Here is an 11,390-nt window from a genome sequence, read left to right as displayed (position 1 = left end):
TGCACTTTGTAAATGGTCCCTATGCACTCACACAAACACATCATTTTGAGCTATTTATGCAGTTTGTGGGGTTGGGTTTGAAAATTAGGTATAGGTTGTCTACCTTAGCCTACTACGTTTGGAAATAGGTCTTAAAGTTTTCCTTTTGCTTTGCAGTGCACAACCTTATTAGCCTAGAAATCTAGACGCGCCCCTAGCGGCAGCCAATTATATTTGCTGCCAGGGCTAGTCTAGCAACTCTCCGTTGGCTTGTGAGCTCCAGAAATCGAAACTTAATCAGGTCATTGAAATCGTGTATAGAGTCGTTTGGTGGGCTTAACATAATGATTGATGGCAGAGTTGCAACGGTTTGGCTTGAATTCCCTGCTACTTGAAAACAAATATCCTATTGCATCCTATTGCGTGCAGAGGGAATTTGAAAGACAACTGATTACCCCGCCCCGCGGACTGAGCACTGCGAACGGTGAGTGTCCAGACCCTACATTTTAATGTGGGTCTGGCTCGCCAGGCTACAACCTTATCTTATTTCAAAATATTCTGTGGTTCAGATGTGGTTCCTTCTGATATTCACTTCTGTTACTTCCTACCCTTCCAACTCTTTCATCCTGTGTATTCCCACTCCTTCCCTTACTGTGCTGGTATCCTCTCCCTACACAGGTTTTATAACCTTTTATTGTTCAGGTGGAATAATCTTTCATCCTGCTGCCAACCCAGAACCTCCCTGAAATCTGAAAGCTAGATAAGATGTGTGTAAACATCTTGACATGTTACCTTACTTCAGGGAACTGCAGAAACAAGTTAAAAGGGTTATGAAACTTGCCAAATAATAACAAAGACAAGGTTGAAAACTTGGTAACTCACACCCTGCATGGGAGTGGGAGAAAGTCATTAAGAAGTCCAAAAAAAGGGAAATGATCTCATTTAATGGCAAGTCTGATTAGATTAGATTAGATTCAACTTTATTGTCAAGTACAAGTACAAAGACATCGAAATGCAGTTTGCATTTCACATAACCGGAAGTACAAAAAAGCAGAAAAGTGCAATCATTGTATACAAAGTATAGACAGGACAAGATATATAGTGCAGTGTAGACACTAAAAGGTGGTTTACAGTAATATAAATTAAATAGAAATATGTACACCTGTATGGCTCTAACACCATTGTCAAGTTTGCAGACGACACAACGGTGATTGGTCTCATCAGCAACAATGATGAGACCAGCCTACAGGGAGGAGGTCCAGCACCTAACATCGTGGTGCACCGAGAACAACCTGGCTCTCATCACTAATAAGACCAAAGAGCTCATAGCGGACTTCAGGAAGTCAAAAGCTAGCACACACACACCCATCCTCATCAACGGGACTGAGATGGAGCGTGTCACCAGCTTCAAGTTTCTGGGTGTTTACAGCTATGAGGACCTCTCTTGGACCCTCAACACCTCTACCCTGATCAAGAAGGCTCACCAGCGTCTCTTCTTTCTGAGAAGACTAAAGAAGGTCCACCTATCTCCTCAGATCCTGGTGAACTTCTACCGCTGTACCATCGCCCCCGCCCCCGACCAGAAAGCACTGCAGAGGGTAGTGAAAACTGCCCAACGCATCATCGTTTCCTTACTCCCTTATGTTGAGGCCATCCAGGGCGGGCGATGCTTACGTAAGGCAAGCAGCATCATGAAAGACTGTTTTCCAGGAGGTGTCGCAGGTCTCTCCCGAACCAGCAGGTTCAGAGGAAGCTTCTTCCCTGCGGCTGTCACCCTACTGAACTCTAGCACTGCACCCTGGTGACAACCAACCAACTAAGCCCCCCCACTGCATCCTTGCCTGTGCCTGTTGTGGTGTCCACGACCATGGCAACATTCTGCCCCTCAACAGCCCCCTCTCCCCAGACAATTGCACTACCCTATCCCATCCATATATTCTATTTATTTATAAAAAAAAATACATACTGTAATTACACTTATATATAGCCATATTCTACTGCTCTTTATCCTGATCTTATTTTTTACTACTCCTATAATGTTACTGTTACACTTCACATATCTGTACATACTGTACATATCTGTCTATACAGTTCATACGGAATATCCATATTTATTCTGTTTTTTTATGATATTATTGTAAATACACTGCATATATCTATATTATGTTTACTCTTACAATGTTACTGATACTACACTGCACATATCTGTACATGTTGTTCATACACTGTTCTTACTGCATATCTATTCTGCTCTTATAATGCCCTTATACAGCGCCTATACCATTACCAAGGGTCCAAGTGCCCGGGAGGACCCATTTCCTGTCAGTCTTCACTATCCTATCATAATGATGTGAAAAAGCCCAAAAAACATTTATAAACAAAGATCTCCCTATCTGCTGCAATTCCATACTTGAGGCGTCCATTCAGGATGGGCATTGCCTATTAACCTGACCCTAGCCAGATGAATTTCGTTCCGCTTAGCTCCGCCTAGCTTCACTCACATCCATCTGGGACCTCTTCCATTGAGAGTGATTTCTGCAACCGATTTTATGGTACAGCCAATCAGGACGCAGGGCGGGAGTTTCATAGAGGTGACATAGCGTAGAAGCGACTGTGAGACTGGTATCAGCGTCACAGGTTGGCTTCGATGTGAGTGGTTGAAGTAGCACGTCAATAGATGACGGACAAGTGGCTTATTCAATCATATACAAGCATTTTTTGATTAGGCCCAGCCTTCTGAAGCAACACTTCAATGGATCGGTTCCAGATGGATGAGTGGAGCTAGGCGGAGCGAAATTCATCTGGCTAGGGTCAGGTTAATTGCCTATACCTTCACTGCATCTTCTGCCACACTATCCTCACTCACCTGTTTCTTATTCCATAACGCCTGTTAATTTGGTTAGGAACTGGTTTCTGTTAAAAGTATACATGAGAAGTATAAGTATAAGTATATATACTCATTTGATCCCGTGAGGGAATCAAATGAGTCTCTGCATTGGTCTCTGCATTTATCCCAATCCGTGAATTAGTGAAACACACTCAGCACACAGTGAACACACAGTGAGGTGAAGCACACACTAATAACGGCACAGTAAACTGCCTGCAACAACAGCGGCGCTCGGGGAGCAGTGAGGGGTTAGGTGCCGTGCTCAAGGGCACTTTAGCCGTGCCTAGTGGTCGGGGTTCGAACCGGCAACCCTCTGGTCACAAGTCCAAAGTGCTAACCAGTAGGCCACGGCTGCCCCCAAAGGTGGAGATGCCGGGGATTGAACCCAGGGCCTCATACATGCAAAGCATGCGCTCTACCACTGAGCTACATCCCCTTCAAGCAGTCGAGATTCCCACATTCACAGGTCAGCTACCGCCGAAGTGCAATGGCAGAGCCTCGCCAAAGGTGAACCACCTTCTTGATCATGGTATCTCCCCTGCCAGGTAAGTATGATAAGAAAGATACATTGTTTTGTGATTCCTATAAACTGCACTCCTAAAGAGGACCTCACTTTCTTCTCCCGACTGATTGGGACTGCCACTCGCATGGTATTACCATTCTCCGTTTCATCACCTGGTTCACATGTAGTGTGGTTTGGTGTTATGCATCAGTCGACATTCATTGGAAATCAGTTAGTTTTAATAACTCCTAGCCCAGACTCATGGGTGGATTATGAACTTTCAGGCCCCTGGGCCAAGGGCCCTCCACTAATTGTTGCATATGTGGGAGGGGGGGTTTGGGGGTCTTCCCCCAGAATTTTTTTTATTCGTTTGATGTGATTTCCTGTATTCTGGTGCATTTTGGGGATGGCCAATACTAAATTCAATCAGATTCATAGCCTATATCCTGATTTGTTGATATTGAGGCAATGATTCCATGCAATGGCTTGGGCTTCAGGGCCCCCTGAGCCCCTGGGCCTGGGCCCGGTAGGCCCGTGCAGTAATCCATCCCTGCCCAGACTAAAGTTTTGTCCTTAAACACTAGTACTCTGTAATGCCTCATATACTTTGTGTTAGGCTACATTAGTTATTGCTGACCCATTGTTGAAATGCATATGGTTGCAATGACCTTGAGATTAATAATTTACCTGTCTGATAAATCCAAAAACACCATATGGTCTCTCTCTCTCTTTCTCTCTCTCTCTCACACACACACTCTATCTCTCTCACACACAGAAACATACACGCATTCCAGTGGTTTGTACCGCCCCTGCAGGACTGCTTCCTTGTGAGGCAAGACATTTGTGAGAAACATTTGATCTGATTATCAAGTCTGAGCTGTCTGTGTGGTGCAGGCAACTAAAAAAAGGCACGTAGCCTAGGCCTACAAGCTATAAAGGCTAATAGATGTGCTGAACACCCTCTTACCTCATGCGCTACACAACGACCAGACAGGAAGTCTCAATTGCAGGACAGATTTTCAAGGTTCTACCTTAATTCGATGGGTTCCTCCTGGCATCTTCAAAAGCCAAATACTTCCTGTTTTTCGGTTGCCTTCATCCATTTTAACTGCTCCACTGCCTTGCAATCATTCAATTAGTGATGTAGGCTAGATATGCTGGTATAGCTTACGTGTAAGAGATGACAGACCAACACTAACATTTGATAAATTAATGTTAGAAATTGACAGTTCTCATTAATTTTTTTTACTGTTTTGTTACACGCAGAACACCTCTGACTGACAAAGCCAAAAACACACGCTTGGATGTTAAACCTCTGCCCAGTTGCGGTTAATGTATCTGGAAATCTCTTGCGCCCTCGTCCTGCACACTTTTTATGCGTAGGAGGGGCCGCATCTTCACCAAGGGAGAGGGCGAAAGAACCACGTCACTCTTTTAAACTTGAAAATTGCTCCTATAACTTCTTATAACATCCTTTCTACAAATTAGTTTTGATTTTCGAACATTTCTGTGGCGCCTTTGCAAATGATGCCAGGATTTAGACTTAACTTCGCTCCACTAAAGGAACCGCTGGGTTTCATACGGGTGCTGGAATGGGTAAGTTAAGCAAACGCACCGAATTCCGTCTATGTAATCCGCTTTTTTACTTTTAAAGCAGAGGGATTTCAACTATAGTTCGAGGATACGGCCTTTACCTAGATGAAAAGTAATTGTATATTATGCATTCGGCTGCTAAAGCTTGAACTAACAACGTTAGTTGGTAAGTTGCAAACTCACTGGGGAAAATTGCTCGCTCTTCAAAAATCCTTGTCTGAATTTTCTGTTTTGCCATCTCATCATTTTATTTCAGTTGGAAGTCTTAGATTCGAGTAATGCTTCAAGAATTAGCCTAACTCAATAGCCTTTTTATGTCGACTGTCTTGCTCTTCAAGGGGATCATGCTTGTTACATATTCATTTCGCCGTAATAATTCAGCTATTTTGTAAATGTTTAACGTGTAGCCTGTGTTAATCCTTCATTTCAGTTCTCTACTGTTTTCCTTTCCACTAGACGAAAACCATTTTACATTCCATTCAGCAAACTATTCAGAGGTTTGCGTGTTAAAATAATTTTAAACATCGTTGGCCTACTTTGTAGTCTGTGTTTTGTATTCTTGAAACGATGAGATATAAGGCAGGCGTTAATTAAGTTCACTCGCATCATCCACACTCAAAGACATACTTTGTGCGGAAGAAAACTGAATTACCGACTCAGAGTTCTCGCCCATGAGAAAGGATACAAATGTGCAACTCATGCTCATCTGACCTGAGATGAATCATGCTTTAGAACCCCCTATGTTAATTAATAAAACTTCGACACCGACGTCAAGACTGAGGACCAAAAACAGGATGTGAAATGTTGTAAACCTAAACATCTGGACAGTGGCTCAGAGCTGTAATGAGGGAAAAGTCTATAGAGTGCACAGCAGGAGGAACGGACCAGTCAGGGCCAGGGAATAGACCAGTTCCCAAATGGTGCACAGTTAAGGCTGCACAGCTCTGTTAGAGGAGGGATATTTTCATTGATTCTCTCAGTGCTGTATCCAAGTTTGGACAGAGAATGGTCCGATACAGTCCGGTAGCCCACACTGAAGAAGAAGGCCAGCAGCCAAAATACTTCCCATGCACGCACACGCACTCATACACACAACTGCACACTCTATCATTAACGTGAAGTGTTTAACTTTGAAATCAATCTCAATATTTTCCGTAGTTCACAGCTGTTTTTGCCTTTGGAAGTTGTGGTGGCTATTCTGGCAGAAATGTCATCTCCCTGAACTGCACTGAAGGAGCAAACCAGACATTAACAGCGGCTTTCTCTTATCCTTTCAGGTGAGTGCCTTCCCTTTTCGCTAATTGATCCATGGAAAAATTGACTGAATCATGTTGATGCTCATCACCTTTTGGGTGTGTGCTTGTTTACTAATGCCACAAGTTGATGGCAGTTTATTTGCCATGTTAAATGGCTTCTCTTCTGTCCTGTATAACCACAGGTTAAACCAGGAGGTTCTTGTGGAGGGCAACACCACACTATGCAACCGCACAGTGGGAGAGACCCACTTGATGGGGGACTCTGCATCCTCCGTGGAGTTCTTTGTGGGAGTCGCTGTGATGGCCTTCCTTTACTGCATGTTGGCTCTTCTAGTCTATCTGGGCTACATGCACGTCTACAAGGACTCCAACTTTGGGCCCATGCTGGTGAGTGCAACAAGTGAAGGATCTGTCTGTCTGGAGTGCAACCAACTATGCAATCCCAGATTCCTGTGGATGATCTATGACTGGCAAGCATTTTCACCCCCCTCTCTCTTTCTCTTACTCTTTCTCTCTCCCCCTCTCTCTCCATCGTGCCCCCTTTGCCTCTCTCTCTTTCTCTCTCTCTCTTTGTCTCTTGCCATCTTCCCACACGCTCCTCTGCAGGACTTTGTGGTGACCGCCGCCTTCGCCTTCCTGTGGCTGGTGTGCTCCTCAGCCTGGGCCAGGGGCCTGCAGGTGGTCAAAGACGCCACAGGCCCTGCAGGCATCAAGTCCACCCTGAGTCTGTGTACCATGCCAGATGTGCACTGTGAGGTCAGCGAGATGGCCAACATGCGCAGCCTGGACATTTCCGTGGTAAGTTGGGTCTGCCCCCCCTCCTTACCCTCAAGCCTTTTATGTCATGAACAAACAGGAAGTACCGACGTTCCGCGATGGAAGTTTGATGGAATGCAGATTTGATTATTTGCACTCCTTTGATGGCTGCTGTGAAAGTAACACCACAGGAGTTGTATATTTAGAAAATATTATAAACAATTTTCAGACGTCTAAAGGTAGTTGCAGTGACTTGAAGCAGAGCAAATCCATGAAACGTAAATTTTAATTTCCATGGCATATCTTTAATTGCTGGCGATTGATATGTTTGAAATGGTTGTTGTATAACTTTTGCTGCAGGTTTTTGGCTTCCTGAACGTGATTGTGTGGCTTGGCAATGCTTGGTTTGTGTACAAGGAGACACAGTGGCACTCCCAAAAGGCTGCTGCACAGCAAGTATCAGGCCGCAGGTCGGCCCCAGCCCCTGCCCCAATTTAAACTGCGAACCCACCCCTAAACAGGGCCCTCTCTCAGGCCAGCAGCCATGGCCTCTCCTGCTGTCGCCAGAGAAGCGAAACCTCTCGTTTTTCTCTTGTCCTTTTCTTTCTTCCTTTTCAGCTCACCCCTACTTTAGCTGTCTGCCTGATGCCACCCTGAAGTAGTCTATATACCGGGACGTATTACCTGCTTTTGCTCTTTAATCACTAAAAGTGTTCTTTTTTTGAGAATGTGTTTGTGTATTTACCTAAGCAAAGCACTTATCGGTGCAAACAGAGCCAGAACAGCTTTGCTTTAAATTTGATTTCTTGTACACTTGCTTATTCCATGATATGTCCCTGAAGCTTTATATACAGATGTGCCTGATCCAAAGCTTTCCTCTTGTTTGTGACCCTCTCTGAGGCTCCTTAAGCCTGGTACTGTTTTATAATTATTATTTTTCAAATGAATGAGAAACGTCCTTGATTTTGTATGCATTAGCTCTTATGACGGTTGATTTTTTTTTTTTTTGTATTGTGTGTTGTGCACTAATTTTACCATATGTTTGAATATGCTGAATGTTAATGCCTGAAGGAAGAATTTACACCTCAAAATGTGCATGTTACAAGCTTTATCATGAGGTTTTTTGTTTATTTTTTATTTTTTTTACTTTGTTTGGTATTGATTGGTTTTGTTGTGTGAAAGGAGTAATTTTTGACAATGCAAAGATGTTTCATTCCAAGTCCAAAGCTGAATATTGAACATAATATGCTGTTAGAGACACAGTTCATTGTGTCTATGGATCCTAGCATAGGGCTATTTTATTTTGTCTTGACAGAAATCCTTTCAAGAGTTATTATATTTTATGCAGTTATTTTTAAATAAAGACCGTCCCCAAGGAAAACAATAAAGATCTTCCTCCTTTCCCTGAAACAGTGTCTGTCATTGGGAGATGTTATCCAAATAAATCCTGAAGTCCCTTTGACATAATACAGCTTTTGTGTTCTTGGTCATCCTGTGACTTCACTGTTGGTTTTTGTCTGGGGAACAAATGCTACATTATTTAACGAAACCCTTGAGGGTTGTGATTGCAGTTGAAAAGGAAGACCTCTGTATTTTGAGTCTCTTATGTCATCAGACATCTATGGTTTACTTTGAATATTGATATCAAAGCCTTTAATTAGCTATGTAGGCCTTAAATAGAGTATTTGAACATAGGGTACTATCAGCACAGAAACCTAGTCCTAGCAGATTGAAAGTTGCTCACTGTGCTCTGGAGTTACTCAGAGCCGGATGGAGTTACTTGATAGCCAGTGACATCTAGTGGTCATAAAGAGAACATCACACACCAACAGCTGTAGGCTACACATCTCGGTTTAAAATGTTGTTGAAACACCGTCACATCATGAAATAAACAAAAACAGATGCATTTGGCTCACTAATTAACACCATGTACATGATTCATCTGATAACAATCACACATTTTAACAAGCTACATCAAGGAAAGCAATCATGGTGCCACGAAGTTACGTAGGCCTAATGCATAATATCATCAGGGTTAACGGTAGGCTAGGCCTTTCGGAGTGAGTCATCTCCGTAGGGCAAGCCTGTAGGCTACGTAGGGAAATCATGAATCTATTTAATAAAACACGAAGAAAAATCGTAGACTTACAGCTTGAACTTTTGAACTTCGGCACACACTCCCCTTCAACCTTTCACCTCTCTGTCGCCATGCTACGAGCAGAGACGGAATTTGTCGAATGTGACGTCAGACGCTTCGCCAGTCTCGTTTTGCTGGCTGCGAAGGAAAGGAAAAAGCAAGCAACAAGAAGGAAGAGCAATGGCGACATTGGATCGCCAACTACCAAGTCTGGATACGTTCCTGTGCAAACCGTGGTCTATCTTTACCGACGCAGCTGAATCACTTTACACCGACAGTAAGTTCTCACTGAGATTCTGTTTTCACTGTTTAATTCATGTTTTGCACTTGTTATCGACAGAGTCGTTTTTCAACTGAGATTGAGCTGACTGTGTCCTCCATGCATCTCTCTGAGCAGAAATAAACAACATATGCAAACATCCAGCGAGATGAGCAAAAATATTCTGTCGCTGGTGCAAAGTGACAGTTCTATCCCGACCGATGTATTGGTTTTCATTTTAGTGTACTTTGAGCCATATGTCACTAAGTGTACAAGTTTAGTGTTTGCCGTTTGTGCCTCGCTGGATTTAGACAGCCACCTAGCTACTACTAGTTGTATTTTCACGTTTGCAAGCCACCCTGCTGATAGTGTTGACTTACTGTTTGGGCGCATGGTGAACCGCACGCCTATGTTGGGTAAGGGCTACCGCTGAAACACAGCGTTTTTATCCCACCAGTTGTTTGTTTGCAAATAAGATTTCTCGTTTTGTGCAGGCGCACTCATTGCTGAAAATCAAGGGAAACATTTTTTGAACAGAAAGGAAGTGATGAAACTGAACAGAGAAGGTAAGATCCGTAGAGTAGGCTATGCCTAATGTACTGTTGACATTTAATGCAATCCATGTGTGCAAGTGTGTGTTTAAGTACGCAAGTGATTCCAACAATTGTCGTACTTGCTTGTTGAAACTTTTTGGGTGCCAACTATATTAGTTTGGATCGACAGCATTGCAGTTGGGTTCTAATTGCATTTCAATCAGCTAAGTGTCAAAACTGCAGCACTTATTCAGTTGCACTCTTGATCGTTCTGCTGTGTCTATGTACTGTCCATTGTTTTGACATTGAAGGGATGCTATGGACTTGGCAGGTGCATACAGTAGGTGTGTGTTTGCATGCACACATCTCCAACCACCTGTGGTGGGGTTTTAATTCTCGTGAGTGTGGAAGATCCACAGACCTGAAATTTCCTCATTTTCAGATCAGTGTTCTATTGAATCATTGCCATTATCTTGAGCCTGGGGAAATTCTGTAAAAATTCTGTGAAACAGGCGTCTGCTGACCCTAACCCATTGTGGCGAAGGTGAAAAGCGAATGTGAAATGTGTGGTGATGACGCCAGATCAAGTGACTCGTACTCGTACTCTCATGATCGCATTTTAACTGTTGTCTGTTGTTGACTCACACCTTGACAGATCACGATAATCTTAGTCTTTGATTACGCCGCGCTGGAATACCTCCCATTGAGACGTGGATAGATTTTATCAGTCTGCAGTCAGCTTCTTTCATTGATGATTCATCATGAAGCCATCAAATAATGAAAAATCGACTCACCAGGCCAGACAGTGTTTAAAATGCATTCATTCACGAAAGGAAAGATTGTTTTAGTAGTTCAGCCCTGGCACAAAGCCCCATTTGGCAAGCTGTTGCGGCATTAAGCTGTTCACTCTCATTTGTATTTGTCTTGGCAGAAATGGAGGAAATTGCTGTAGTGCTTTTTGAAAGTGCAGTCACAGTTGTTTTGTAAGTCAGTGTGAATCGTGATTCCCATCAGTGGTGAAAATTTGTTTTGCAATGTTGAATTTAGGTAGGTTTAGGATCTTCTGAAATGCTGCAGTGATTGGTGGAGCCACTCTGGTAAACAAGGAGGTGGGCCTATAGGATCCTGCCACCACCCAGTGCGACTGATTAAGATATAAAAATTATGTCTTATATTAAGACATAACTGATAACTTGGCCTATGACTTGTGAAGTGAAATGAAGAATGTCAGGAATCTATGCAGTCTCCCTGGAAACTGGTAGCATACTGCAAAGGCAGAGTCATAACTGAAAATTGGTATCTCTTAACGTAAGCCTATCATTCACGGCATCATAGGCTATATGTTAATGTTTACCTTGCCTTTTTGCCCGCTTGTTTTCTAAGCACAGGCAGGGCATTAAAAAGGGCTTTTCCTCATAGTAGACTTTTGTTTTTCAGTTCAGTTCAGTTTGTATTTGTCATTGTTACAGGATAACAACGAAATGTTGT

The 11,390-nt window shown here is 43.1% G+C and overlaps 2 protein-coding genes, 1 non-coding gene and 1 pseudogene across 7 annotated transcripts in view; 2 read left to right on the top strand and 2 right to left on the bottom strand.

Moving 5' to 3' along the window:
• Positions 1–3,230: 3,230 nt before the first annotated feature.
• trnaa-ugc lies at positions 3,231–3,302 on the bottom strand. Its single transcript has one exon. It is a non-coding gene; the product is annotated as a tRNA-Ala (tRNA).
• Positions 3,272–3,419, bottom strand: LOC121697966 (annotated as a pseudogene).
• Positions 3,420–4,735: 1,316 nt separating this feature from the next.
• sypl1 (synaptophysin-like 1) lies at positions 4,736–8,383 on the top strand. Its single transcript, XM_042079405.1, has 5 exons — positions 4,736–4,964; positions 6,120–6,238; positions 6,400–6,604; positions 6,824–7,015; positions 7,334–8,383. The coding sequence occupies exons 1-5, from the start codon at positions 4,893–4,895 to the stop codon at positions 7,469–7,471; spliced, it is 726 nt and encodes a 241-aa protein (XP_041935339.1). The 5' UTR covers positions 4,736–4,892; the 3' UTR covers positions 7,472–8,383.
• An 861-nt stretch (positions 8,384–9,244) lies between these two features.
• atxn7l1 (ataxin 7-like 1) overlaps positions 9,245–11,390 on the top strand; it is a 15,726-nt gene continuing 13,580 nt past the window's right edge. Inside the window, exons 1-2 of one of the 5 annotated variants that reach the window (XM_042078486.1) lie at positions 9,245–9,387; positions 9,864–9,935. In XM_042078486.1, coding sequence (XP_041934420.1) covers positions 9,291–9,387; positions 9,864–9,935 — 169 coding nt within the window. In that variant the 5' untranslated portion in view covers positions 9,245–9,290. Of the gene's footprint in view, positions 9,388–9,863; positions 9,936–11,390 lie in introns of those variants that run through there. The other 4 variants (XM_042078487.1, XM_042078490.1, XM_042078489.1 and 1 more) reach the window with 4 other exon arrangements.

The sequence above is a fragment of the Alosa sapidissima genome, chromosome 22 (genome assembly GCF_018492685.1).
Source record: "Alosa sapidissima isolate fAloSap1 chromosome 22, fAloSap1.pri, whole genome shotgun sequence".
Lineage (NCBI taxonomy): Eukaryota > Metazoa > Chordata > Actinopteri > Clupeiformes > Clupeidae > Alosa > Alosa sapidissima.
This window is presented reverse-complemented; position numbering and strand designations above follow the sequence as displayed.

Coding starts and splice junctions, on each gene's coding strand:
- sypl1 (XM_042079405.1), top strand. CDS start 4,893: ATGATGCCAGGATTTAGACTTAACTTCGCTCCACTAAAGGAACCGCTG. Junction 6,605..6,823: donor CCAACTTTGGGCCCATGCTG/GTGAGTGCAACA, acceptor GCTCCTCTGCAG/GACTTTGTGGTGACCGCCGC. Junction 7,016..7,333: donor GCAGCCTGGACATTTCCGTG/GTAAGTTGGGTC, acceptor CTTTTGCTGCAG/GTTTTTGGCTTCCTGAACGT.